Source organism: Drosophila bipectinata, chromosome 2R (genome assembly GCF_030179905.1).
Source record: "Drosophila bipectinata strain 14024-0381.07 chromosome 2R, DbipHiC1v2, whole genome shotgun sequence".
NCBI lineage: Eukaryota > Metazoa > Arthropoda > Insecta > Diptera > Drosophilidae > Drosophila > Drosophila bipectinata.
Genome location: NC_091737.1, coordinates 22,526,316 through 22,554,122, shown reverse-complemented (window position 1 = coordinate 22,554,122; position 27,807 = coordinate 22,526,316). Strand labels below are relative to the sequence as shown.

At 41.6% G+C, this 27,807-nt stretch overlaps 5 protein-coding genes across 8 annotated transcripts; 3 read left to right on the top strand and 2 right to left on the bottom strand.

Moving 5' to 3' along the window:
- The first annotated feature begins 3,997 nt into the window (after nt 1-3,997).
- Nucleotides 3,998-4,607, top strand: LOC108122991 (Odorant-binding protein 57c). Its single transcript, XM_017237875.2, has 2 exons — nt 3,998-4,124; nt 4,181-4,607. The coding sequence occupies exons 1-2, from the start codon at nt 4,071-4,073 to the stop codon at nt 4,562-4,564; spliced, it is 438 nt and encodes a 145-aa protein (XP_017093364.2). The 5' UTR covers nt 3,998-4,070; the 3' UTR covers nt 4,565-4,607.
- Nucleotides 4,574-6,113, top strand: LOC108122989 (general odorant-binding protein 57b-like). 3 transcript variants are annotated; one of them, XM_043210612.2, is made up of 2 exons: nt 4,574-4,727; nt 5,399-6,113. In XM_043210612.2, exons 1-2 carry the CDS (start codon nt 4,665-4,667, stop codon nt 5,873-5,875), a joined length of 540 nt encoding a protein of 179 aa, XP_043066547.1. In that variant the 5' UTR covers nt 4,574-4,664; the 3' UTR covers nt 5,876-6,113. The 3 variants fall into 3 exon arrangements, with proteins under 3 accessions (XP_043066547.1, XP_043066546.1, XP_017093362.2); XM_043210611.2 differs by lacking the exon at nt 5,399-6,113 and adding an exon at nt 4,787-5,267 and having other exon boundaries at nt 4,596-4,727; XM_017237873.3 differs by lacking the exon at nt 4,574-4,727 and adding an exon at nt 5,189-5,344.
- A 6,883-nt stretch (nt 6,114-12,996) lies between these two features.
- LOC108123079 (serine protease easter-like) lies at nt 12,997-14,594 on the bottom strand. 2 transcript variants are annotated; one of them, XM_070278749.1, is made up of 5 exons: nt 14,225-14,594; nt 14,004-14,161; nt 13,741-13,948; nt 13,642-13,681; nt 12,997-13,578 (listed from the first exon to the last, which is right to left on the bottom strand). In XM_070278749.1, the coding sequence occupies exons 1-5, from the start codon at nt 14,229-14,231 to the stop codon at nt 13,020-13,022; spliced, it is 972 nt and encodes a 323-aa protein (XP_070134850.1). In that variant the 5' UTR covers nt 14,232-14,594; the 3' UTR covers nt 12,997-13,019. The 2 variants fall into 2 exon arrangements, with proteins under 2 accessions (XP_070134850.1, XP_017093469.2); XM_017237980.3 differs by having other exon boundaries at nt 12,999-13,578; nt 14,004-14,594.
- A 99-nt stretch (nt 14,595-14,693) lies between these two features.
- LOC108123021 (GTP-binding nuclear protein Ran-like) lies at nt 14,694-15,843 on the top strand. The gene has a single exon (XM_017237913.3). The coding sequence runs from the start codon at nt 14,840-14,842 to the stop codon at nt 15,488-15,490; it is 651 nt and encodes a 216-aa protein (XP_017093402.2). The 5' UTR covers nt 14,694-14,839; the 3' UTR covers nt 15,491-15,843.
- Nucleotides 15,844-16,639: 796 nt separating this feature from the next.
- LOC108123058 (protein transport protein Sec61 subunit gamma) lies at nt 16,640-17,173 on the bottom strand. The gene is made up of 2 exons (XM_017237962.3): nt 17,014-17,173; nt 16,640-16,959 (listed from the first exon to the last, which is right to left on the bottom strand). Exons 1-2 carry the CDS (start codon nt 17,064-17,066, stop codon nt 16,695-16,697), a joined length of 318 nt encoding a protein of 105 aa, XP_017093451.1. The 5' UTR covers nt 17,067-17,173; the 3' UTR covers nt 16,640-16,694.
- Between the last annotated feature and the right edge of the window lie 10,634 nt (nt 17,174-27,807).

The following is a 27,807-nucleotide window of genomic DNA, read 5'->3' as shown; positions in this document are numbered from 1 at the left end:
GTCGCCGTCTAGTGCACTCTTGTTATTCTTTTCCAAACCAGCCAGGGGCTTATATATGAAATATTCAAGGGGGACATTCCAATAAATAATTAAAGAAAGTCCCCTAAATGGGTTTTGAATAATTTCAAGCACTTGACAGTGGAACATTGCACAATGCCATCTTTCAAAGCATGGTTTTAGAATATTTTTCATTATTTTAGACAGAGCCTCTGCTTTTTACTAAGCAGACAATTGCACTCAAAGAGGTTAAGCGTTAGAATTTAATACACAATACAGGCAGTCACCTGTGAGAATGTTTATTGAACCCGTCAACGCCGTGAAGTCAAAGTTGAAGCCGAGAGGGCAGGGCACAAAAGCCAAGAAAGAGAATCATTTAACACGAAAATCGGATTATGAAGCTCATATGGACAATGTCAATATCCTCCTATATATCTACAAATATATATAAATTCTTCGCCGAAGAATACGTATATATGCAGTGTTAGCTTCGGTTTTTGGTGAATTGTAAATGCAACAACAATTGGAAATCATTTGAAACCTTTCAAATGTCATACAAAAGAAATTGATTTCATTTTTACTTTTCTGGATTTTTCTCTCTGGTTGTTATGTTTGCAGCTCCAGTTGCCATGCGATTTGATTTAAATTTCAAGAACTTGTCGGAAGAAAAGGCATTGACGTCACCAGTCCTTCTATTTTGTCCTTCTAGTGAGATGCATTCGTCAAAGGATTTCCAATAAAATATGCATTACAAAATAAGCAAATAAATAAGTCTTTAAGAAGCTGAAGGGTAATAAAGATGATAATTCAATTGACTGCCTTAAATTATCAAAGAAAACCCACCCTACCCAAAAATCAGTATTCATATAAGCTAGGTTAAGACTAATCAGTGCTTCCATACCTCCTTAAAAAATGTCAGGACACACCTTTTGACCCCTCGACTAGTTTGAGGGCAACTTCCAGCACATTAACCTTCAGAACGGGCTTAACTAATTCCCTTTCGGCTCGGCAATTCAATTAGCAGTAATTCCTGGGACACAAACACACAAACGACATAAAAAAAGGACATCTTAATCGAATTTTATGTCGGGCGCCCCAAAAAAAAGAACGAGTTTGGAGTGAGAACAGTTAATAGTTCTGGCTTTGGCCAAACAAAAGGCTTACCTCAAGCCAGATAGCCAACCAGCGAGCCGTGGGCGGATTTATCTATTCTATTTTGTAATTTTTAATTTCACAACTAATGCGATTATTCACGGCTGACGGACCAGGCTGGCAATAAAAATGGCCAGTGTGTAAGCCACGTTTAACACTCGGTTTATTTTTAGTTAACGTAAAGCTTTCTCGTTACATCCCTCTCATACCCCATTTCGTTGTTATTTTCGTGCCAGACCGGCAAATAGAAAACTACTAGAACTATTCGCACACGAGCTCTCACTAAGCCCCAAAACTTTAAGCCTTCCAGTTAGTGGCCAAAAAGAAAGAGTCCTCTTATTTGAACATTTTTGGCACCTATATATGACATGGTGGTGTGATGGTAGTAGGGTTTTCTAACTGAAACATATAATATTTTTAACAAAAGACTTGAGTTATGAAATTTAAGATGCTAAGTCTCTTCTCCTTGTATTTGAAGTTCAAAGTAATACAATACTATACATCCTTGAACTCTACAAGTACTGTAAGCCAAGTCAAGTCGTATTCTTTTGTGGAAATTAAAGCTTTCCGGCGTGCCTTTGTACAGTTATGACGCTTCCACGCTTAACATTTAATTAAAAATTTTGTAATTACCGACTGGGAAGTGGGTTTGCCTTGCTCTGCTCCGCTTTCTATTTAGCTTTGCCGCCAGCCAAAGATGCAATTGCCATCCTGCCATCCTCCCACACTTGCACTTGCCACTTTCCACTTACCACTTGCCGGTTTCCAAGAATGTAAGCCGCCCATTTTGCCTCCTATCGCTCTCGTCCCGACGGTTTTGTTTGTCTTTGGCGAGGAGATTCACACCCCAGTGGCCAGGACCCAGCAGATATTGGCATGAACTTGGCAGCAGACTGCATCCTTATCCTTGCCTTCCTTTTGATACTAATTGATAAATGTAAGCTCCTAGGAGGTCCTTTTGTCCCCAAAATGAAGATGCAACCTGGTCATTCAAGTTATGCAGTAGCCAGGATTTCGGCCATTAATTTGTTTCATTGTCTCTTGGGGAAGGACGTACCCCATGGTACGACCCCAGCCAAATCCCTTTGATCCCCCGGACTGACATACGCATATTTCGCATTTTTCGAGAAATTCCACACGTGCCAACAATGTAGGGGAGTGTCTGTATTTTCATTTTTTTGTGGCGGTAGGGAGGTGCCTGTGGCATCAAAGTGCATGCAAAATACGTGACATGCATATTGAAGTCACTCACTATTTATTTTTATTACGCAAAGCAGCAAAGAACTTTTGCACATATTTTCCCTCCTTGATCTTATGGCAACTTTTTCCCCCAAAAAGGTAGCAGAGGCAACAGCTGGAAAAGGGATGGGTTCTTCCCGAAGAAACTTCGCCCCTGACATATTTAATAAATGGTAGTAGCTGTCAGAGGATAGTGAGAGTTTCTCCTCTCCTCTATTTTTCTAACCTTCATTGAAGCTTGACTAAGCAAAATTTATTTTATGTGCTTTTTTCCAATAGCCATCCAAAACTCAATTTCCCAGAATTTCTTTCCCGTAATTTGATGAAATTGTAATTGTAAATTATAATAGTGTGGAAAATCTACCCTTACAGTCATAAATTACGAAAATACAGAATTTATTTCAATATCAGTTTCAATTTTGAAAATATATGATTTCGATTTAATTGTCTGTGGGGCATAGTTTTAAGGACCTGCGAGTTTATATGCAAAGCAAATTAGAGCATTTTCAATTCGTAAATAATGCAACCGAATAAATGGGCGTAAAACATTTTGATATGCGATTTTCATGGGCCTAATTAAGCGTCGGAGTGCGCCTTTTCCGGAGCATCCTCCCAAAAACATAATCAAATTTTCCACCAAATTGTAAAAGGGGCAAAAAAACATGGAAATGTGCGGAAAATGTTCGTTAAACATCAAAAATTGATGGGCTGAGAAATGGCATCGCAATTATGCAGCTGAACTTGACAGGACAGGACAGGGCTGGAGTGGTCACGACAGGCCGGGTCGGCCGAAAGGACACAGTTTAGCACCTAGCCATGGCCATAAAAATTTGTAATTTCCACAACACATATTTCCTTTTTGGCAACTGGCCAAAGTATGCGCAGAAAGGAAAAAAAGAGTTGCAAAAAAAATATATTCAGACCGTAAATAACCAAAGTAAACAACGCGACAAGCGGTTGGCATAGAAAAAAAATATCTAAAATAAAATAAAAAAATAAAGAAGATAGGAAAAAAATAACAAAGTCCCTACCACAAAAGCCAAAAACTCACTGCGAATGTGAATATTCTTGGAATTTTCATTTGTTGTCTGGAGTTGCATGGGGTCGGTGAATACAGTTAGGAATGCTATAGCATTCCCCAAACCAGGCTAAAAGCCTTGTCCTGAACTAGCCTTCACAACCCCCGTCCTGTCATCGCAATTTGTCGCTTTCGTGTTGCTTCTGCCGCTGCAGTTGTCGCTTCATTTTTGCAGCAAAAGTGTTGCAAAATATGTTGACAGGAAATGTTATGTGAATTTCACTGCGTACTTCTGCCTCTACTGGTTTTCCCAGATCTTGTTGCCTGGCCTTACAATATTTCCCAAAACAAACAAATTAACCATCGAGTTGCATTATTCTATTTTAATTAAATCACTCACTTCCACCGATTTTGTTACAGTTCCGACTGGCGAATAGCTTTGAAAAGCCAATTAAATGCACGAGAGATCGTACTTCCAGTTGGATGTAATTACAAATCCAACTAAATAAAGATAAGGTGCCACCTAATAAATTACCTGGCTAGCCGTTTACTATATAATTCAGATCGACTTTGAATTGGCCAACAGTTTACAAGTGGGCGTTTACGGAAAGGTCTCATCCATGTCCATATTCATATTGAAAAAGATTCTTAGAGTTGTACCAAAATGCTAAAGTTTCTAACGATATTCACACTGAGTGCCCTGGTGATTTTGAGCCAGGTGAGCTAAATAACTAAACTATGCACTTTAAAGATATAATTGTATTCTTTTCCCAGGGTTATCCTACTCCAGAGGATGAACAAAATTTAATAACTTCATGCCTGACCGCCAATAACATCAGCCTGGTCGAGTTTGCGGCAAAAATGAACAAATCTTCCTCTGAGGAAGACGATGATGAGCCCGTTGAACGAAAATATAAGTGCTTCTTCCATTGCGTGGCTGACAAAGGAGACATTCTGGACTCCGGGGGCTACTTGGACGTGGAGAAACTGGAGGAAATCGAAACTTTGAACGATCACAAGAGGGAGGCTATCTATAGTTGCAAGAAGCTAAACGACGACGAGGAAGATGGGTGTGAATATGCCTATAAAATGGTTGTTTGCTTGGGAGAACTGTTGGGCCCGGATGACGAAGAGGAAATAACTACAGAAGCTAACTAAAATTAAATATACAGTCAAGCCAGAACTGGTTAAGCAAGTTGAATTCAATTGTTTTGAACTGTGGGAAAGCCTCCACCAAACGTTTAGTTGCTTCTAGACAATGCATATTAACAGACCTGTCGGAGTTGCTGTTTTGATCGTTTCATTGATCAGCTTGGCCCAGGTGATAATAGTTTATAGAATTAGTTGTGGAATAATTTATATTATACCCTTTTTAAACAGAGTCTTGCCATTTCCAAGAATGGCGTCTGGGCGAATGAGTGTCTGGCCTCCAATAACATAACTCAGGCAGACCTGAAAATTATGATTCAGAACAACAGCTCAGGAAAGGCGGAGGATAATGTTCTGGGACACCACAAATGTTTCTACCATTGTCTGGCCGAAAAGGAAAATATTTTGGATTCGAATGGCTATATAGATGTGGAAAAGATTAATAATATCGATCATCTGACTGATAAAAATCGTCGGGCCATACAATTTTGCAAAGAACGCCTCGACGGGAAGCTGGAAAAATGTGAATACGTTTTCAAGATGATCGTTTGCCTCACAGAACGTATAGAACCAAATCATATAGGAAGTGAGACTGAGAAAAGTGTCGATACAACAACTAAGAAGTTAAATGAGTAATGCAACCAAAACTGGTTAGACAACTATGTAGTATAAAATTTGCTTACAAAAGTATAAAAAGTTTACAAACCCTTTAGTTTGTTTTTTACGATGAACACAAAAAGTATTGGGATTTATGCGGCTCTGATCTTGGCTTTAATCAGTTTGGTTGAGGTGAATAGGTTTGTTTTTATAAAAATATATGCAAAAACTATTGTATTTCTTTAGTCACGTCATCCCTTTGACTTTTTTGATGAGAGCCTCGAAGATTTTGACGAGTGCCTAAGACTGAATAATATTTCAGAAGAAGAATACGTCAACTTTGAGCGTTTTGAAAACCTACAAAATGTCCTCAAAGAAAACGTTGGTCTGAAGTTCAAATGTAACATCAAGTGTCAGCTGGAAAGACAACCCAAGAAATGGCTCAATAATGAAGGCAAAATGGATCTGCAACTAATGAATGCCACTGAAGAAGCTGCAGCTGTAATCCTAAAATGCATGGAAGGTGCCCCGGAAGAATCCTGTTCTTATGCCTTCAAATTAGTCATTTGTGCCTCTCGAGCCGATCATCCGATTCTTAATTTCGAAGATATAGCCACTGCAGATCTGGCTATTGGATGGGATGAGGAGGAAGTCCAACTAGAAGATGACGATGAGGACGATGATGATGTAATCGATTACGAAAGCACCACCTTGTCATCGTAGCCAATAAATTTTAATTATCGATGCATCTACAAAAAAAAACTACGAAATACAGTAATTAATAAGCTCGGGTGAATTTGTGGGCTGATTTGCATAATTAAATGGAATTGCAAGAGGCGAACCACCGGGGCGTTTGAATCAAATCAAACTGATTCGCATGGAATCGAATTAATTGGATCGACCGACCCAGCAGGTAAACACATACCGAATATAAATTGTATGTACTGTGTGTGTAACTATATGACGTAATTAATTTACTCAATATCAGGTATGCGAAGCCCCATAAGTCCAGAGTCCAGAATGCATTTCTCATGGGTGGCTGCGATTCTACGATTTGTGGGTGTGGGCTTTCAATGGGTGTGTGTGCTCTCTGTTGTTGTTGTTGTTGTGTTCCCATGCAGGAAAAAACATTTTCCCCTTACAATGCGATTCCGTTACAGTTTTCCATTGCCTGTGAGTGTGAGAGTGTTTGTTTGCGTGCAACTTTTTGTCGCTTTCCTTTGTGCCGCCAGCAGGCGAATGCAACGGAAGTTGTCATGTTGCATTGTTGCAGCTGCTGTTGATGCCGCTGCCATTGTTATTTGCGTGGGGCAGGGATAGAGGGATACAATGAAGAAAAGGCGAGCTTGTTGCAACGCCCACACACTTGACTGGCTCGCTCTGCCACCTCTCCTCTCACCCTCGCCTCTCCTTCGGCTTTCGATTGTCAGCTCAACTTTACGCGCTTGCCGAGGGGCGTGGCACATTAGTGGCAACAGCGCGGCCGAAAACGAAAAAAAAAAACAAAACGAAAAATAAAGCAAAAAAAACTGACAAAAAAAATAAAGGGGAATACATGATTGTCAACACGCACACTCCCACACCGGCAGCGACAACACGGCGTATGAGTAATATGTCTGGCTACCTCGCCAGCAGCGGTGCCTGCACCATGTCAGCATGCAAAACAACAATGGGGCGGAAGTGCATTGTAAACGTGGCATGCACCACTTGCCCCGTCGCCCTGCCACCTCCAGTCCGGCCGCCTTCAGCCATCCTAGTCCAAAATACGACGCCCCCATCCATGCCAGGATTCTCCAACGCCTCCGACTGGGTGGAGTGTGTGCAATTATAATTTTGTAAATCGACGGAAGTTCGGATAAACATAAGAAGAACGTTTTTCGTCCAAAATGAGAACATGTTTGCCTTCAGGGCAATAAACTGACGGCAAAACATGTTAAATAATGAAAATAATAAGCTTTTGGGGAATAAGGATAAAGCCATGATAATGTTTTCTAAGCTGAAATTGTTTATAAAAGTTAGGAGAATATATCTAAATAATAAGGAGATTATAATATTCATGAAATATATACTTTATATGTCTGAATCCTTGTTACAAAACATAGCTTTGATCAGCTTTGCATTAATATTCTAGTATGCCCTAAAAACTTTGCAGTTTAGTTTATTTGTTATGCCATAAAAAGTAAGCATAGTTTCCACTTTATATCTGGCCCTTCCTATCACTAGCATTTGTTGCTTAAAGTTGCCACTCGAAGCTCCTGGGCAAAAAGCAATCTAATCACATACATTCCGGGCTCTGAGCTCCGAACCCCTGACCTCTTCCTCGCCTGGCACACATGCCTGAAATTAAATTCAACGAGCAAACTTACACTGTGCCGCATACTTCAGCAACTGCCAATAATGTGCTTGGCGTGAAGCTCAAAGCTGGGAAAAAAAAGACCCAGAAGAAAGCGAAGAAAAGCTGAGCTGGAGAAGCGTGGAAAACTTCTACTTCTTCTTCGTATTCCCCATGTCCTCGCAACTGTTTCTGTTGCTTCGAGTGCGCTTATCAAAAGACACACAAGGCACTGACATGCATCCCAAAAAGAAAAACCCAAACCGAACTGGGAAGGCGGCGAAGCGAAGCGCGTAAGTTTTTCAGTTTTTCTGCTGCGCTTTTACTTTGGGGAAAAGCGGGGGAAAAAGAACTTCTCTGCTCTACTCTGCTCTTCTCCTCGCCAAGTTCTGCATATGACTGCAGGCACGTCTCTGCGTCCCAGTAAGTGCCGCCGCCACGTGGGTGTTCTGAGTGTGGCTGTATAGGTGTGCGTGAGTGTAAGTTGATTTATGCCACTTTTTGTGTGTATGGGTGTGTGTGTGGGTATCTCCATGAGTGTGTTGCATAAATGATTTATGGCCAACTCTCGCGACAGTTTCGTTTCGCTTTCGTTTGCAGAGAGTGCAACAAAGGACGAAGCCAGAGTGGAAACTGTCGCATAATAAATAATTATAATTGTATTTTTCTTTCCTTCGCCTTGGCTCTTTGTCTGTTGCCGCGCCGAGCCGAGCCTTGCCGTGCAGTTCCTGCCACATATTAATATACTTTATAAATATTTGAGTTAAGAGTGCGAGGTGACAGTAAATGAAAGTGCGGGTAATTGAAACCGCCGCATCTGCTTGCCACCAGGTGTGTCGAAATCGGACAAATGATGGCTCTCCCAGGATAATGGGTCAACTATTTGTCCTGCCATGCAAACACACACATGTATACAATTTTTGTTTCTTATGTATGTAACAACAAAGACAAAAAAACAACGGCTCTGCAACATCCGGCAACTTCAAAGTTTGAGCTTCCTGCTTAGCCACCCAAAAATCTTTACTTCCTTACTTGGGCTTTATTTTTTTCGGTTTTTGTTTATTTATTTCCTTTGTCCTTTTTTCGTTTTGTCATGAAAGCGAAATGCGCTCACAGGAAACGGGAAGTGCGCCTCATGCAACATTTATGGAAAATCCACACTCCACACTCCCTATACGTCCAAGGACTCCGAAAAAAGGACGAAAAAACTAACAATAGAACCGAACAAAAACAAAAAAGATACACCAGAGAAGTTGACGCGTAAAAATTGTCACAAAGTGTAAATAGAAAATGAAATTGAAATGCCTCACAGAGATTTAATTAAATTTCTGGCCGGCAGAGCCAAACAAAAACAGGACACAAAATATACCAAATGGAAAGCCATGTGTGTGTGTGTGTGGGCCTGGGTGTAAGCTTTTGTTAGTCGGCAATAAATATTTGAAAAATCTTCGCACATAAATAATTTCGTTTAAATTGCATACATAATTTGGCAGTAGGCGAATCCGTAAATGTTCCACAGAACAATCTCTTTCAAATACACATCTCTCGATGATTTCATGTTGGCCATCAACAAACAGCCAACAACTTGCAACTCTGTGGCCAATTGAAATTCCTATTTTTCAGCAACGAGAGTAGGGTTTTTATATTTTCCTTCTTGCTAAAAACTGAAATATTGTTCTGTTTATTGGCAGGATTCGATATGTCTGAAGTATTTAATTTAGAAAACGAAAGTAGTCCAATTTATGAAAAATTTATTTCTTAAAATTTAATTGATAAAGTAAATGGTTCCATCCAGGATTTAAATGCAGATTAATAGAGAACTGTTCCACGATTCCATAATGGTACACCGATTGGGGATCGGACAAATATTTTCCAAGATACAGGCTCCGCAAGTTGCCAATTTCTGGTTGTCCTCGATTATGTCATCTTTTAAGGAAAAAATCGAAAAAATTTAAGCATCCAGGATTTAAATGCAGATTAATAGAGAATTGTTCCACGATTCCATAATGGTACTCCGATTGGGGATCGGACAAATATTTTCCAAGATACAGGCTCCGCAAGTTGCCAATTTCTGGTTGTCCTCGATTATGTCATCTTTTAAGGGGGTCCATCAGAAAAAAATGGAAAAAATCGAAAAAATTTAAGCATCCAGGATTTAAATGCAGATTAATAGAGAATTGTTCCACGATTCCATAATGGTACTCCGATTGGGGATCGGACAAATATTTTCCAAGATACAGGCTCCGCAAGTTGCCAATTTCTGGTTGTCCTCGATTATGTCATCTTTTAAGGGGGTCCATCAGAAAAAAATGGAAAAAATCGAAAAAATTTAAGCATCCAGGATTTAAATGCAGATTAATAGAGAATTGTTCCACGATTCCATAATGGTACTCCGATTGGGGATCGGACAAATATTTTCCAAGATACAGGCTCCGCAAGTTGCCAATTTCTGGTTGTCCTCGATTATGTCATCTTTTAAGGGGGTCCATCAGAAAAAAATGGAAAAAATCGAAAAAATTTAAGCATCCAGGATTTAAATGCAGATTAATAGAGAATTGTTCCACGATTCCATAATGGTACTCCGATTGGGGATCGGACAAATATTTTCCAAGATACAGGCTCCGCAAGTTGCCAATTTCTGGTTGTCCTCGATTATGTCAACTTTTAAGGGGGTCCATCAGAAAAAAATGGAAAAAATCGAAAAAATTTAAGCATCCAGGATTTAAATGCAGATTAATAGAGAACTGTTCCACGATTCCATAATGGTACTCCGATTGGGGATCGGACAAATATTTCCCAAGATACAGGCTCCGCAAGTTGCCAATTTCTGGTTGTCCTCGATTATGTCATCTTTTAAGGGGGTCCATCAGAAAAAAATGGAAAAAATCAAAAAAATTTAAGCATCCAGGATTTAAATGCAGATTAATAGAGAATTGTTCCACGATTCCATAATGGTACTCCGATTGGGGATCGGACAAATATTTCCCAAGATACAGGCTCCGCAAGTTGCTGGATGTCCTCGATTATGTGAACTTTTAAAAGGGTCCATAAAAAAAAATGGAAAAAATCGAAAAAAAATTAAGCATCCAGGATTTAAATTCAGATTAATAGAGAATTGTTCCACGATTCCATAATGGTACTCAGATTGGGCATCGAACAAATATTTCCCAAGATACAGGCTCCGCAAGTAGCCATTTTCAGGTAGTCCCAGATTGTGTCAACTTTTAAGGGGGTCCATCAGAAAAAAATGGAAAAAATCGAAAAAAATTAAGCATCCAGGATTTAAATGCAGATTAATAGAGAATTGTTCCACGATTCCATAATGGTACTCCGATTGGGGACGCTTCCAAGATACAGAGATACATACAAGATATGTACAAGATAGTACATTCCAAGATAACAAATATTTTTTAAGATATAGGCTCCGCAGGTTGCCAATTTGTGGTTGTCATCGATTATGTCAATGGACCCCCATCAGGTAAATTCTAAACTTAAATATGCCTTTTGGTTGACATGATGAATCTGTTTCTATGGATTCAATATGTGAACGTACAGGACATGGGCACGGAATATTTAATAAAAACCAATAAACGTTAAAAGCCTTTCCAGTGAGCCATGGCCAGAACCCACCTGCCCAAAACCACTACACTCGACCAAAGGCTGTGTCCCCACTCTTGGCCGCCTGGCCGTGCGCCCGATTAAATGCATTTAAATGTGTTTTCGTCATAATTATGCATATGCAAACATGACTCGACCAGGGGCCACTCTACACTGCTCTATGTATATGTATAGCAACCTGTAGCCACCCTCCTGGACCTCCATGGGAACCCCCTTTTGGCATATGGCATGTCGTGGGTTTTCCGGCAGCTTAAGTGCTTTAATGGCTTTAATTATGTTGCATGCAATTATTGTCCATGTCCAGGCAAGAATGATCTTCATCATCGGCTTAATAATGATGCCGATGCCATACGGAAGCTTCTGGCCACGAACCAAATGCAGCAAAAATTATATAATTAATAAATGAAAAGCAAAATGGATAAAACTTCACACGCCACGCACTTCAGTGTACTACGGAGAACGAGTCGGGGAAAGCAGATGCTGCTGCGTTTTGCTTTTGAGCATAAAATTCAATCGCTAAATTATGCAAATAGTCCGCAACTGCGACAATCGGTTGCTGGCGCGCGTTACGTATACGCAATGTCGGACGGATGAGGCCTATACATATATATGTCTGCTTGAGTGTGAGTGTGTCTGTGTGTGTGCGCATTCCCAAAGAGGTCGCCGAGTTCATCGATTACGATTTTACTGCAATTCCGCTACGGTTGCCGGGTTTTTTGGCGCAGATGCAAAAAAAAAGAGGCAAAAATCGTACACACTCTGACAGCAGGAGGCGGAAGAAAAATTCCAGAACAACAAATTCAGGACTCGCGGTATTGGTTTTCTTTTAGCTAGAAAAAAATATTTCCCACTTAGGCGTCACTTTTTGGGTCGCAGAGCAATTTTTATTTCGTCGACGTGACAAACGCAATCAGTTTCAGTCATATGTGTGAAAATTGTTTTTTTTTTTAGCCTTATGGCCAAGAGGTTCAGTTTTTCCACCTTGTCTAGCTTGATTCGTTTGTCGCTCATTAGCTTTTCCATTCATCCGAAATCTAATTTGCACCCTGGCATCTTAAAAGGAACCAAACAACAAAAAATCCCCTCACTTTTGGACATCCTTTGGCGCCAGAAACTACCACTTTTCGAGTCCTGGCTTTTCGGCTGCTTGCCATTTTGGCCACAGGACTCGCACACTGAGTTAATTAAAGTTGTACATGGTAGGCGCAATCAGGAGTAGAACAAAAAACACATGTAACCAGATCCTTGTATGTGTTTTAGTGAGTACGTCCATGTGTGTGTGTGTGTGTGTGAGAAAAGGCCAAAACAAATTGCCAAAGTCAGAGAAGCAACGTTTTACTTTTTTGTTCGGGGCTGAGAGCAAATGGCAATTTATAAAATCCTTTGAAGTGTCGAAAATCAGTAATTGTAGTCAAAGTGCAAATTGATTGCCAATCTCTTTCTAGCACACATACACTTACCTCTATACCCTTCTCTTTCTCTGCCTTCTACTCTATACTGTATACCTCTCTGTCGCTCCTTTTCCCTTTTGGCCGCTTGGTTTGTGCCGAAAAATCAGTGTGGCAGACATGTTTTATTGAGTGTAATTTGTAGTTGCAAATTAATGGCCGCACTTCACTTTTAATTAAAATGCATCAAGAAGGAACTAGGAGCAGCCAACCAGGCGTATACGTGATATATGAAGTACCATATTGGATGCTCTATTTTGGATTTATTCTGTATTCCTATATTTCTTATAGCCTAGCAAAGGGCCTTATAACTTTAATGCCACCCACTACTTTCTTGTTTTTTAAGTAAGAGGGATGGGACTACCTATAGAGGCTATTTCTGCTTGAATTATTTAAATAAAACAAAACTTATGTTCGGGAATCAAAAGAATTATTAAATTGTTAAATAACCACATTTTTATAATTTCTATTAATTTTTCACAATTGTTTCGGTTATCCAACCCATAAATTCAGCCACATCTGTATACACCGTCTTCTGATGCCCGTATTTGTAGCTCATGATTCCGGCCTGTACCATGCGCTGTCTATCTTTGTAAAAAGCCACATGACTCAGTGATCCTCCGGAGACACCCACGTCCATATCGATTCCCTCGCCACTGACGCAGATTTTTGTGTCATCGTCGATGCCGCACTGGGCTAACCCCAGCCTTTGGACGATTGCCCTTTTGGGAATTTCTTCGAGTATATTTGGCTTCGTGAATCCCCAGCCGATTACCTCCATACTTTCTGCCTCCTGTATCTCCATTTGAAGGTCCGCAAACCGCGGCAGGCATGTTGGTCGAATCCATTCGGTGTACTGCACTGGTTCTTTTAGCCGAATCAACGCTATGTCGTTCCTATAATTACGTTCATCGAATTGCGGATGGGTGAAAACTTTTTCGACTGGAACGTCCAGGGGTGTACCCTCTGGAAAAATTTTACTATTGCCCAAGAACTTATGATCGTGTTCTCCCAATCGGACGGATACCCTAGGATAAAAGGTAATTTCAAATAAAGCTCTGTTTCATCTTGGATAATAATCTTTTACTTACAGAGTCTCACTGATACAGTGCGCAGCCGTCAAGACAAATTCTATCAAGAAAATAAGAAGTATGCGAAGTGTCAAATGTTCAGTATGCTACAGATCTTACCAGAAGTAATCAGAGAGCCGCCGCATTTAAATTGTTTCCCAAAAGGCTGTGTCTCGTACTCGAGTAAGGTGATCCATGGCTGCATTCCCGGCCCTATTGTATTTCTGGAATACACATAAATGGCAAAAACCCCGCATATATTATCATTTTTCTCCAGCAATTCCAATCCTTCAGAATTAAGAGGGTCTTCACAGCAAAACGTTCTTCTCTAGAAAAAATTTAGGTTTAATCTTAACCTTGATTCTTTTAGTCGCTTTACTTACCTTATCGCAGGCCACAACAGACCTTCGATATCTATCCTCCTCGTCGGTTAGATTTATCTTTTTCTTCCACTTTTCTGCAATTGATTTAAGCGCTGGGCAATCTCGAGGACGCCGGCATTTGCCCAATTTTTTGTCATGGGTCTCACAGACTTTGGAATCTACAGGGCCAATCCACTGTGAGCACAAAGTTAGGCATATAGCCAAAACCGAAAATCTCAAACCCAACATTCTTCCAGTAAGATAGAGTCGCGACTATACGATTCCCGCAACAATACCAGCGTCGAGGGCTTTCCACTGATAATAAAATTTCAAATAAATTTTAATAGTACAAAATTTACGAATTTTTTCCGCAGAAAAGTTCAAAAAGTTATCAGATACTGTTTTTTGAAAAATAATTCCCAGAAATAATAATAATTCAATTCCATTACTTTGGGGTTTTTAACTTAGAATTTGGGGTTTTAACGCCACTAATAATACTATTTAAAATTAATCTATATGTTTAATACATGCTTAAATGAGTTTGATGATGGGCTGCAGAGAAGTTCAAAAAAGTTATCAGATACTCTTAATCAGGGAATAGAGATAGGGAAGTGGATTGATTTGGCGACTAAGATTTTGGGCTTTTCATGATTATTGGAACTCATGTTTAAAGATAAGGTACGATTCAAACGTCACATTTCCCAGATTAGTTTGAAATAAAAATTCGCATCACAGAGGAAGAGGAAGTGAATAAGTGAATAGGCAAGCGGTCCCATCTTCCATCCTACGAACGAACAACCAGCAACGTCCTACAGCATCGCCGCCAAACCCCAGAAAGAAATACCAGTAATAGCAGGATGGCACAGGAAGATCAAGATATCCCCACGTTCAAGTGTGTGCTCGTCGGTGATGGCGGTACTGGCAAGACGACGTTCGTCAAGCGCCACATGACCGGCGAGTTCGAGAAGAGGTATGTGGCCACACTGGGCGTGGAGGTGCATCCGCTCATCTTCCACACCAATCGCGGCGCTATTCGTTTCAACGTCTGGGATACGGCCGGCCAGGAGAAGTTTGGTGGTCTGCGCGACGGTTACTATATCCAGGGTCAGTGCGCTGTCATCATGTTCGATGTGACGTCCCGTGTTACCTACAAGAACGTACCCAACTGGCATCGTGATCTGGTCCGTGTCTGCGAGAACATACCGATAGTACTGTGTGGCAACAAGGTCGACATCAAGGATCGTAAAGTCAAGGCTAAGAGCATCGTCTTTCACCGGAAGAAGAATCTGCAGTATTACGATATTTCTGCCAAGTCGAACTATAACTTTGAAAAACCATTCCTGTGGCTGGCTCGTAAGCTGGTCGGTGATCCAAATCTGGAGTTCGTTGCCATGCCAGCTCTTATGCCGCCCGAGGTTAAAATGGACAAGGATTGGCAGCTCCAGATCGAGCGGGACTTGCAGGAGGCCCAGGCGACCGCTCTGCCCGATGAGGATGAGGAAATATAATCATATTTATAATTAATATCCGGCCGGCTTACTACAAATCCTCACACAAACACACATACACCCTCACCTCCATATATATACATATACAACAATTATAAATAGAAAAAAAATACGGCATAGAGCAGCAGGAAGATTCATTATTGGAAAGCCACATCAAGGATGTGGGGAAGCTGCAATACACACAAGACATTACCAATCCAACCAACAACAATAACAGAAACTGCAACAACAACACCAAGAAGGAAAGCAACAACCAACAACAACAACAACAAGAAAGAATTAGGAGTCGCAGCAATAACTGATTATAACTGATTATACTGATTATAATTGTAAACTGGGCGTTCGGTTTGATTTAAACGGTCTTGCCGCAACCGTTTTAACGCCGAATGCATTTTATTTATATATATATATACTTTAGATCCACTCATTTATAAGTCGGTTATAAATGATTATTTTTTTTTTGTTTTATTTCCATTTCGTTGGTATGGCAAATCTTCTAAAAAAAAAAATTACACAACCGAAAGGGAAAGATGAAAAAACAAACTAAGTAAAAAAATCACAAATATATAAAATATTATATGAAGTAAATACTATTTAAGCAATAAAAAATTGGGTTTTAAACAATAATATATGTACACTTGACATATGGATGTCTGGCAATATATTCTGCCCTTTTATTCTTCCAAAACTTCTTGACTTGGATCACGATAGCCTGAGGTGACACTCCCCATGCAACGGCATCTTTGACGCCTGTTGCACAAACTGCAACTTAAAATGCAACTGCCTCGAAGTTTTGAATAAATTTTCGCCTTTTGCCGGCGGCAACAGCGGGAACAACAAGGCATCCGGACGACTCTACAAGGACATGCAGGCATCATCAATTTTGGTTTGCGAGACTCATCAATAAAACATAACAGCGGCAAATGGAGACACATGTGACATTGCGCATGCAACCGATGGATACTGATGCAGCAAGGACCTGAGGTATATTCCCCTGGCTGTTGCTGCAACCTCTCAGATAAAAGCCACGCCCACTGATTGGTCAACAAGTTTCTTCTAGTTGAATAAAATGGAAGAGTCCAGGGGGAGGCTTAAATAAAAATACTTATCGATTCTTAGCCGAGAGGGGGAACTTTAAAGAAGCACAACTCCCTGAGAAAAAAGGCTTAAATTGCAGCTTTATTAACTCTAATTGTTTCAACGTTTAACCCATTATAATATTGGTTATAGGTATATGCATCAGTTTAACCAAAAATCCAATGGTTCCCATGATGAAGAATCCAATGGCGATTGCAATGGAAGTCCGTCTAAATTCTTGACGATTTGGCTTGGTGCAGCGCTTCATAAATCGCATCGAGTCCTTGAAGAAACCAGAGGACGGAATCATAAGGCACATTTGATCCTTGAGTTTACGGCCCACGCCAGCCAGGCTTTTGCATTTCAAGTCGGGAAATAATTTGCACAGTTTCCTTCGAAGTTTTAATGCCATTTTAATATTCTGATAGGAATAAACCTCAACTCACCGATTGGATGACTTGTTCTTGCTTTTACGACGACGCGATAGCACTTGCTCCATCTTCAGATTAGCAAATTTCGAAATTGATTTCTATGGTTTCGGTTGGGAACAGGAAAACTTATTTGTATTTCATACACCAGAGAGGCTGAACGAATTCCACAGGCCTGTTGAGATCGACAAGAAATTCGTTCTTAATAATTGTGCCAGCTGTTGTACTGAACAACATTACCGCCGGCAGCATTTTGCAACACATGCAGAGTGCGGCAACTTCAAATGGAAAATACTGACCGGCTTACACACATAATCAAACTTTACGCAAACTGTTTGCCAGCCCCGTCTCCGTCTCCGTCGTTGGTCACACCAGGACGAACATTTTCTACTAGTTCACCCCTATCCTCTCCAGGATGTTTCACAATTTCAAGAGAAAGACATGAAAATTGGAGAGAGATAGGGGGAATAGGGACTTAAATGCTGCAATTTGTTTCACTGCCGAATCGTTGCTGTCTTCACTTGAAGCTTAACTAAATGCACAGGGAGTCAGTCCGAAAATTCTCCACAGCACTAAGTCTAAGCCAAAAATTGCCCCCCCCTTTGGTGTGCCATCTCTTTCACTCGCTCACCATCTATCTCTATTCATCTTGGTGCGTGGAGAGGTGGCCAGGGCCTGTTGTTGCTACGATTTGACAGCCTTGGCTTCGAGGAGATCCCCAGGACAATTCACTGCAAAATTGGTAGACAAAACTGTGCCACAACGGGCTCTGGCAATGCTCCTCTTGTTCTCATCCACGTTTATGTATGCATACACGGAGATAAATTATTGGTAATAATAGAAATATATCTTAAATAATCTGATAAATATATATCAAGTGTATAGTTTTATTAAAGCTTTTATTTAAACAATAAAATATACAATTTATGTTAATTTCTTTCTGTGTAATCATAGGGATATGAATGTGCCAGTGTCAGGGTCTGTGTGCGCCTGTGCTTGTGGATATTTATGATGGTGTGCGTGCTTGCCGTTTCAGGCATTGCCATTGAGATTGAAAAATGTTAAAAAATTGCTTTTAAATGCCGCAAAATACAATTTATTATTCAACAGAGGCAAACGCCAAACACTGAGCACAATGTTCGCCCAGGGAGTGGGTGGCCTTCGGGTGATTTTCGGGTATGGCTCATGGTATGGTCGGTATGGGGTATAAGGGGGGTACTGTTGTAAGCATGACCAGTGTGCGTAGGAAAGCTGAGCAGTCCCGAATGCTGCCTGGGTTGTAAATTTAAATAAAGCCCACTCACATACACACACATAAGGCGATTGTTACTGCAGTTGTTTTGTTTATTACGCATACGCACTGTACGCCGGCCATTGAAGTTGGTCATGAAGCGCAACGATCCCTTCGGACTTACGGGTCCTCTCTGTGGCCCGGCTTTTCCTGCCTGGGTTTTTTGCATTAAAGAGACCTTACTTTAAATGGAAATAAAACTACTCTTCTGGTATCTCCACCACACTCTGAAATCAAAGACATTTTCTCCGCAAATTCGTCTCATTTTATTTGCAATCCAAGAGCAGTTAACACACTTTTGTGTCAGACTAATTGTGGATCAGAGCGGCATCTTGGTTGGTAACTTTTTTTTTTCTATTTTAATTTTTTTTTTTTTTTGTTTGCGGTGGCACTTGAACAATTTTCCATGTGCTCGAAAAACTTTGGCAATAAAATTTGTTTCAAATTGCTTTCGAAAGCTGCTTAAAACAGTGGCAGGAGGGACGCTCTACATCCGGTGCCTGGCATCTCTTTCTCTCGGCCACTATCTCGGTCTCAGTCTCACTTTTTTAGTCGTTAGAGGCAAAGTTGTCAGTTGGCAGCGGGTGAAACAGAGTGACCAAAGTGCACCCAGAGGGCCAAAATAAATATCAAATATATTGAGAGGGCGAGGCAGGGCAGTCGCGCAAAAGTTAATTACATTGTGTTAACCGGGGGCCGGGCCAAGGCCTAATTTTGTAATTCTCTTTCTGAATCATTTAACCATGAAATTGCCTGCCCGACTGGTGGGTTACGCCCACCATGCCCACCAGACCACCAACGCCTTCTTCTCTCATCGCTGAAAGGACTAACCAAATGATAACCCACAACGCATTTTCTCCTCATGGATGTCAGTCCAAATGTGCAAAATTAGCCTTTCAACTGGCAGTGCCACGCCTCTTTATCATTGCCATAAGCCTGCTCCTCCCCCTCCCTATCCCCCTACCCCCAACCCATTCCATTTCAATTGGCCCGAGGGAAACCAGCATGTTGACAGCTGGCACACAATTTATAATGAAAAGTTTCCATTCGTACACTTTGGATGCGGGGCACACCTATTCCGATATTTTCATTATTTGTGTTTATGTTGTAATTTCGAACTAAATTTTCTATAAAGCCATTAATGCAATTAGTTGATCCTAGAGATACAAAAGAGAGAGACACACAGAGTATGAGACAGAAAATGAGCAAGGGTTATAGCATGCAAATGGAGAAGATTCGGGGGAAAGGTTACTTTGTGGGGCTGCCTGATTAATTTCCAGTGTCTTTTGATGTATAAGCTGATTTGGCCCTCAAAAGGCTCTGGGCGAAAATCTGTGGCCAAATGGCATGAGCAAGGAAATTAATTAAATTTCAACAACTCTTAATCAAACTGTGAAACCCCAAAAAAGGTTCAAGTTTTTTCCCAACTTCATACAAATTGCTTCGAGCTTAAATGGAAATTGTATGAACTTGTATGAAATCAATTATTTTCAATAAATTTTGTCTCTTTTTGTTTACTGTGTAGTTGCTCTATTTAAACTATCTTGTGTCTGGACAGAGACTACACCAAATCGATAGCCAAATCGAAAACAGTTCACAGAAAGATACCAATGTGGAGATATAAAACCTGCGCCATGATTGCCAAAAACGAGACAGCCACAGCCATTACCAATTTTTGTGCTTAACGCTTCAGTGAGCAAATCACTGAGACAGACAGACGAACCGAGGAGATCGACATGGACAGGACATGTATGTAGATATATGGAGAGAGATTCCCATCCAGAGAGATCCCGATACACTGGAGGAACTGTCATAGTTTCAGTTCCTGTTCCCCCGTTGCAGGCACCACACCCCCAGACCTTCCTTCCCACTTATTCCATCAGCATGTCATCATGGCAAATCAGAGGACATGCAACATTGCATAAAGATTTGTCACAGCTCAGGCCCCAAAAAGAAAGGAAGAAAAAATCGAAAAAAAAAGAAATAAAGACTAAATCGCAGGCAACACAACAACTCGATGGAAAACTTTGCCGGGTCCAGGAAGTTTGGGGAGTGGAGACCAAATCGCATTTTCGCATGTTCAAATACGACAAACTGCAGGCAGCTATGTAGATGGTAGAAGGAGCACAGCAAGGATACCGAAACAGCGGATGCGGATGCGGATGGGGATACGGATGCGAATGTCAAATCCTGAGCAACTTGCTGCAAATTCAATTTCGTCTAGCTCGATTGCATTGCGGCACATTGCCTGGCATCTCCAGTTTGAAATTCAACTCCTGCTCCGGGTCTTTCTTCTACTCTGGTCCTTGCTACTACTCCTGCTAGTGGTCTAGGGCTCTATGCTCCAAGCTGCAAGCTGCAGGCTCCAGCCACAACTCCGAATTCCAACTCCAAGAGGAGAAAACAGCGCTCATCGATTCGCATTGCATTTCAATATATAAATATTTATACACAAGCGAATTTGTGCACAGCTGAGGGCTGGCATGTCGTGCTACACTGAAGAAAAAAGAGTATTAAAGTAAATAAAATATACGAAAAGATGAGATATACTGGTTTCTGACCCATCTTCAAGGATTTTCATCCTTAAATGACTTCCCTTTAACTCCACACTTTTTCTTTCCGTGTCGATTCTACAGAAAATGAAGATATATTGAAACTGTAGCCAAAGCTGATTCTTCTTTCGCGAATCCGGCAAGAGTAATGGTCATGTCCTGGCTATGTAGTTGCATCTGCTGCTCAACTTTGCTGCCGCGAATCGTTTAGTTTCGCATTTGCCTTTTTTTTTTGAGCGAGTCCTGCTCCGCTAGTCCCTGGGCGATTGCCTAATTCCTTTTTATTACAAGGCCTGGCCCGACATTTGATGGCTGCCTTTCGGTGAATAAATCATGGCTAAGCCCTTATGACATATGCTAAAATTTAATTCCCCACCAGCAACAGCAACAACAGCACCCCAGCAGCCCGACTGGGCATCCTTTTTCCTCCTCAAACGGCTTTTTGTTTATCCAACGCGTGACAAAATGATTAAACGGTTAGCCGTGCTACCGGGTTCTGGCCCTCAACCCAAAAGCCCCAGCCAAAAACCCCAACAAAAACTCTGGTGTTGGGCATTGTTCGGGCCATGACAGTGCAAAATTGCTGATGATGTTAACGACGCGATTAGATGAGTGGATATTTTGCCGGCAATATGTGGGCGCTACAACCTGTGGCAGTCGCTCAAAAAGTGGCAACAGTGAGTGCTCCTGCCACTCAGTGGCTGGTTGCGAAGTATGCGAAGTTTTCCCGAAATTTGAATATTTAATCGGTATAATTTGTGCCTGATCTTTGGGCCATTAGCGGAGTTGGCTGAAAAGTCAAAAGAAACCACGAGAGTGGAAAAGAAAAATGTGGCTAAATTTTCAACTTTGATCAATCTCAACCACCTCGGCTTTAAGTATTATTAATCTCAACCAGTACACCCCACCGGGAAATGTCTTGCTTTCAATTAAGTTTCCCACTTAACCCGCCGAGGCAACTCCGCCTCCATTCCAGCCACATGTGCACTACACTGAAGTGCAATTTGTGGTGCACTTAACCATTTCATATGCTAATTATGAGCTATAAATTTGCAGCCTGGTCATAAATCGTTCGGCTTGCCAGGATTTTATGGTCGTGGTCGTAAAAAAACAAGGGCCACGTGACACCCAGGACACCTAAGATGCAGACTATAGCCTAGATGGCTGGCTGGCTGGCCGGCTGACTCGTTATTGGTAAAGTTTTTCCAGGTGTTCTGCCATCTAGTAGATATCCAGCCAACAGACCAAAAACTATATAGACAGACAATTTCCTTATGAAATGAAAATAAACATGACATTTCTAGGTTTATGTACTTTTGCAGCTGTGTCTTTGACTTGCCTCCGGCTTCTGGTATCTCTAGGTTTTCGTGGCGACGGCTCCACTAGCTACTCCTGCTGTTTAGGCCCAAAGCAGGCCCATTGCCACCCACAACTCTGCTCTAACATGGCTATGACTGCTATAAAATGTCATCTTTTATTATGGCAGAGGCTCAACTGGCGCAGACTGCGCCTAGACTAAGGCACAATCCGAATCTGGAATTGTCTTCATCCTGGCCCCAGCTCTCCTTTCGGCAATAGTGGCAAACAATGCCACGCCCCTCGCCCCACGCCCCCCGCCTCGCTTCTATATCCAGTTTACACGCTTCGCTACACATTTACCCGCAGACAGAGACAGATAGGGAGCTGGAGATAGAGAGAGAGAGAGACATTGCCAGCCAAGTCTCATGCTGTGAGTTTCATTTCCGGTGCGACATTTTGTTACAAAACTTTATTTTCAATTTGTGCACATATTACACACAGCGCTTGCCACGCCCCCTTGCGCCCCAAATACAACCTCCTCCAATCCGTTGGCCCACTTATCTGGCTTTTGTTTTTATTTTTAGTGAAATTGTTCTATTTTTGCCATGGCAATTGCTTCAGATCCGCAAAGCTGCAAGTGTCCTTCGTGTCCGTGTCCGTGTCCGGGTCCTGGTCCGTGCCGGTGTCCATAGGTCCGTGTCCATGTCCGTGTCTACTTATCATCTTCTGCTGCTTCAGCTTGGCTTTCCACCCTGACTCGTCCTCTTGGCTGGCTGTTGATTATTATTACAGGCATTATGACCGGATTTCATTGGGCTTGGCCTGGTGGGGTAATGTAGGGAATGTCCATGTCGGTGCCAGCTGCTCATAATGAAATTAGTTTGTCACTCTCCACGAATGTGGAGGATTCGTTTGCCACATCCTTGCCATTGTCCTTAAGTTCATTTTTGTGGAGTTTGTGCTTTGGGGACCTTGGAGTTGGAAAAGATAATCATTATAAGGTTCTTGCTGATTTAAATCTAAGATTGCCATACCCAAGGTCAAGTGGGATTTCATTAATAATTTAATTTATTATTTTTGTAATCTATCATAAAATATCTGTCTAATAGAGACTCTTTTTCCTTGGCTTTTTCCATATCCAAATAGCCAACAATGCAAATCGGCTTATACCGAACCTATTTGGCAAAGGGTCTGCCTTTCCTAGAAATTGTTTGGTTACTAAGCCGATTTACCTGAAGAGCCGAAATTAATTAATATTTCATCACCCACATCAAAACAACCAAATAAGCCAATTTGTGCTTGGAATGGAAAAAACATGGATGATTAAAAATTAGCCAAACTGGAGCCATCGAGAAAGTTTCCAGGGCATGTCATCAGCCCAACTGGACGATGAGCTCACGTAATCAATCAACTTTGATTACGTCCAGAAGACATAGGCATATGACCCTCATAAGAAGGCCAATCCAACCTTTTTTGTTTTGTTTTTTGGGCCTGGGAGATTATGGGCTCTCCACCCGGCCGGCAATATTTCTCCGATGCCCAACAAAGACAAAAATCAATATGTCTTGATGCCTGATAAGAGTGAAATAAATTGTATGGCTCGCAAAGTGAAAGTGTCAAATGACCAGGATTCGAGTGGAGCAAATGAAAAGTGAAGATGTATGATGGGCCCCAAAAATAGTGATCAATCCGGCATTTGACCCCCAAAAGTTTTCCCATCAGTGCCGCCTCTTTCGACTTGGTCTTTAAGGTTTTTCTTTTGTACTTTTTTGTCGCAGTGTGTTGGCGCGACTTTAATGCGGCAAAATAAATACGCTTTTAAAAGATATATAAATCCCTGACACTGGCACCAATCACTGTCAGGACAGAAGACCAAGACCAAGAGTCCTAACCGCATTTCCTCTAGGCAGGATAAGCAGCTTAGACCCAAACACGCACCAGCACCACCTATTAAAATCAAAAGCACAAGTTTAAAATCAACAACAACATCAAGCCAGAAGGCCAGGCCAGGAAAAAAAATAACAAAATAGCTGTCAGAGAAAGCCGCAAGTGGCAGGGGGCGATGGGGTGAACACGCTGAAGAAGAAAGCTGGAATTTTTCCGACTCTGGTCATGTGAAGCGTAAATTACCAATGATCGGGAAAGCCGCAATGGAATGAGACAAACGAGAGCCAAGTACCGGGGATAAGACGGAAAGCCAACCGGGTAGGAAAACGGAAACGGAAACGGTGGAAAAAACCTCAAAGAGTTAAAAGACAATCCAAGCCGGTTCTGGCCAAAATGCAACATTGCCAAGCCTGGCCAACCAAAATTTAATTAACTCACCTGTCAAATGGCGGCCAACCAAGAAAAGTGTGCACTGCGACTAATTGGCAATTTGGTAACTCGACTTGGCTTGTAAAAAAAAAAGTTAACCAAGCTTTTAATAAATTTAAAGATAGTTTTTATAAAGTTTAACTAGATATGCAAGCTTAACCTTTTACAGTCGATATCCTTATGTCGCACTTTACGGCCAATAAACTCGAACATCATTAAATTCCTGACATAAGTATATAGACAACTATATAGTATATAGTGATATATAATGTATCTGGTGTTCATTGGATGATATTCCGGTTGCCCTGGCATGTCGCGAGCTTTTATTAACTTGGCCCTTTGGTCGCTGACCCGTCTGGTTGTTTGCTCTTGAGCTTTATTGGAAATCCGGACATACTGCGGGGCGGGTCTGTCGGCTACTCATTAACTCCACGGCTCCGCCAATGCAGCCAGATACAATTGAAAACCAAAAATCTCATTTTGAACGCAATCGAGTGATGAATATCCCAATCGAGCCGAGCCGAGCAGCACAGCAAAAAAAGTGCCTTCATTAAAACGTAAATATCAAATTGGCAACAACCATACGCTTGGCATTCATACGCGAATTTACGAGTCTGGGTGTGTGTGCCTGTGTGTATGGTATAGTGTGTATGGAACAAATTGGGCTCTCCAATCAAGAGTCCGGTTTCGATTGCAGCCGCAATTACGCTAAACAAAATTACGTATTTGTAAAATAACAAAATGAAGCGTCCTCCCAAAAAGGACGAGCATTTGTATTTGAGTTTCGCATTTTACCGCAGATATATGTATTTATAAATTTTGACTGATTTTCATGGTACCCGAATACTGAAAATTGAAATAAAGCGCAATTTATTGGATTTGCAACAAAAAAGGCGGCAACAAAAGTCTATAATACCAAACGACTTTCAATGGTTAACTGTCAGCGGAGTTCTCTCCAGCGTTGATATAATAATTTTCGGCAAATATGCGGCAATTGGCAAAACAATTTTATGAACCGCACCACGGACGAGTGGATTGGCTAAATGGAGTTTACATAAAAACCAAATTCGTCTTTCCGGATGAATCAATTCCAATGAATTACACCCTTCCAAGCCCACTCCATGGGGAAAAACAGCTCGGGGAAACGGGAGCAAGGACTATTACTACTCCGACATGCATGCTCAACAGCGGCCATTAGCAGCTCTGCAGGATAACTCCAGGACTGTCCACTCCACTTTTCCGCAGAACAGGACTACACGCAGTCCGCAGCATTCATATCCTGGCCAAGCTCCTCTTGTTTTTCTGGCCGGAACAATGGCCGGAGAGTTTCCTAGCAACCCTTCCTAGCAGCCCTTGGGGGGCGGTGCACGGCATAAAGCTAGTAGAGCAACTAAGCTACCAAGTCCCAACCACAGCACTCCCATTCAGAGGAGATCCTCTGCCCCGTGTCCTCTCTGATGTCCTCGTGCCCTGATGTTGCGCATAAAGCAACACTTTTCCAATTTCCGGTTATGCGAACGGGAGCGCAACCAAAAACGCAGGCAGCGGCCAAGAAACAGAATGTATGGCCATTTAGTCAGTTGCATTCTAATAATTTTAGAGATGGTAACGTGATTTTTGAGATATAATGTCTTATATAAGATATCTATATACCTATTTTAGAAAGCTAGTAATTGCTAGTCGTAGAGATTGGAAACCAAAAGCCTTGTGTCTTTTTATGATCCTCCCATCGCTATAAGAACACGAAATTTTGGTTCCCTTTTCTGGCCAAAAGCAAGTACTGAACATAACTCACATTTTGGCCAAATACATGGCCGGATCGCACAGTGCCCCATTATTAATGAGCTCAGCAATCGAACATGCGTGTGCACCCTTTTTCCAGGAGCAGGATGTGCGACTACGACTACGGTGATGATGAGGATAATGGGTGATGGCAACGGCAAAAGCAACTGCGATGGCAATGGCGATGGCGACTTGGGCAACAATATGCAGCACTCTAATGAGCAGTCGCTTAAGCAGAAGGAAACCACGATTCTGCGGAGTGGGCGACTGGCATTCCACCGTTTGTGGCAAGGTGGTGGATGGGTTGGCTATGGGGTAGCTAGATGACTGCCACTTCCCTTGCCGTTGGTTGCCATTGGAACGGTTGTAAAGTTGTCGAGTAATTAATTTGTTCAATGGCATGCTGGAGGTGTAAGCGAAACCATTTAAAGTTGACAACATCGCCGACGCAGACACTTGAGAATTCAAAAGCAACTACAAAGTGGCAAAAGTCCTTGAGGTACCGCGCCACCAGGTATGCCACCAGGATCCCAAGAAACTTGTCGTGTATGCCCGACGGGGCTTGTATCCGGCAACACACTGCCCCAGGGTATCGAGAGGCGTTTCATTTGATTTTCTCACATTTTTTAAATTATAAAATAAATAAAAATATAGATAACTAAAATTATTTTTATAAGAGAAAAGATTTTCTTATGCTAAGCACGATAAGTAGCGGGCAAGTACTAACTCTTGTAGCTCCCCTCGCAATATTTAATGCCACTGCCCCTGTTCGTATGCGTGTGAAATCGGAAGTGGATGTCAGCCAGCTTCCATACCCACTCCCATTGTGACATCCATGCCCATACCCATACCCATAGCCTGAGTGGAGCATCTTCGAGTCGTAGGCGAAGGCGCCGGGATCCTTTGGCTGGGCGACAGGTGCTTCCGCATTTGAATGTCGACGGAAACCGCAACGGTACAACTTAGATAAACGTTTGCTCTTTAAATATGTGAGCACAGGAGAGCCTGCTCCTTGGGAGTGGGTGGATGGGTGGTTGGCTGGGTAGTGGGTGGTGGAGCAACTGAACTTATGTGTAAAGCAAGCGCTACAAGCAAAGTGGTTGTGGTTCGCAAAATGGAAGTACACGTGCTAGTGTGGGTATGAGCCATGACAGGTGTATACTCGGATGGATCTTGGCTTGGCTTATTGCTTACTCTCCAGACAGGTGTGTGCGGAGAGGAAGTGCCAAGGTGTTTGCTTTCGCAGCAGTACAGTAAAATTGATTATGGGGAAATTGAGATGGATAAGCAAAGACTGTGTCGAAAGCTACAGAGAAGGATAACATAAGGCAGTTGCTAAATCCATTGATTCCCCGTCATAGTGCTGTATTACAACCAATATTAGATGTGAAAACAGAATATTCAAAGAGTGAATACAAAATTGAATTTAAGAAAGAAAGAAACCACAATTTAAGCTTATATTATTAATCAATAAAAATATTCCAAATAAATAGAATGTATATATTCACTTTATATACAATTACATAACACATTTAAAATCCAAAAGAATTTGATTTAATTAGGCTTCAATGG

Coding starts and splice junctions, on each gene's coding strand:
- LOC108123079 (XM_017237980.3), bottom strand. CDS start 14,231: ATGTTGGGTTTGAGATTTTCGGTTTTGGCTATATGCCTAACTTTGTGC. Junction 13,949..14,003: donor CTGTTGTGGCCTGCGATAAG/GTAAGTAAAGCG, acceptor AATTTTTTCTAG/AGAAGAACGTTTTGCTGTGA. Junction 13,682..13,740: donor CGGCTCTCTGATTACTTCTG/GTAAGATCTGTA, acceptor TTTTCTTGATAG/AATTTGTCTTGACGGCTGCG.
- LOC108123021 (XM_017237913.3), top strand. CDS start 14,840: ATGGCACAGGAAGATCAAGATATCCCCACGTTCAAGTGTGTGCTCGTC.
- LOC108122991 (XM_017237875.2), top strand. CDS start 4,071: ATGCTAAAGTTTCTAACGATATTCACACTGAGTGCCCTGGTGATTTTG. Junction 4,125..4,180: donor CCCTGGTGATTTTGAGCCAG/GTGAGCTAAATA, acceptor TTCTTTTCCCAG/GGTTATCCTACTCCAGAGGA.
- LOC108123058 (XM_017237962.3), bottom strand. CDS start 17,066: ATGGAGCAAGTGCTATCGCGTCGTCGTAAAAGCAAGAACAAGTCATCC. Junction 16,960..17,013: donor AAGAACAAGTCATCCAATCG/GTGAGTTGAGGT, acceptor AAAACTTCGAAG/GAAACTGTGCAAATTATTTC.
- LOC108122989 (XM_043210612.2), top strand. CDS start 4,665: ATGCATATTAACAGACCTGTCGGAGTTGCTGTTTTGATCGTTTCATTG. Junction 4,728..5,398: donor CATTGATCAGCTTGGCCCAG/GTGATAATAGTT, acceptor GTATTTCTTTAG/TCACGTCATCCCTTTGACTT.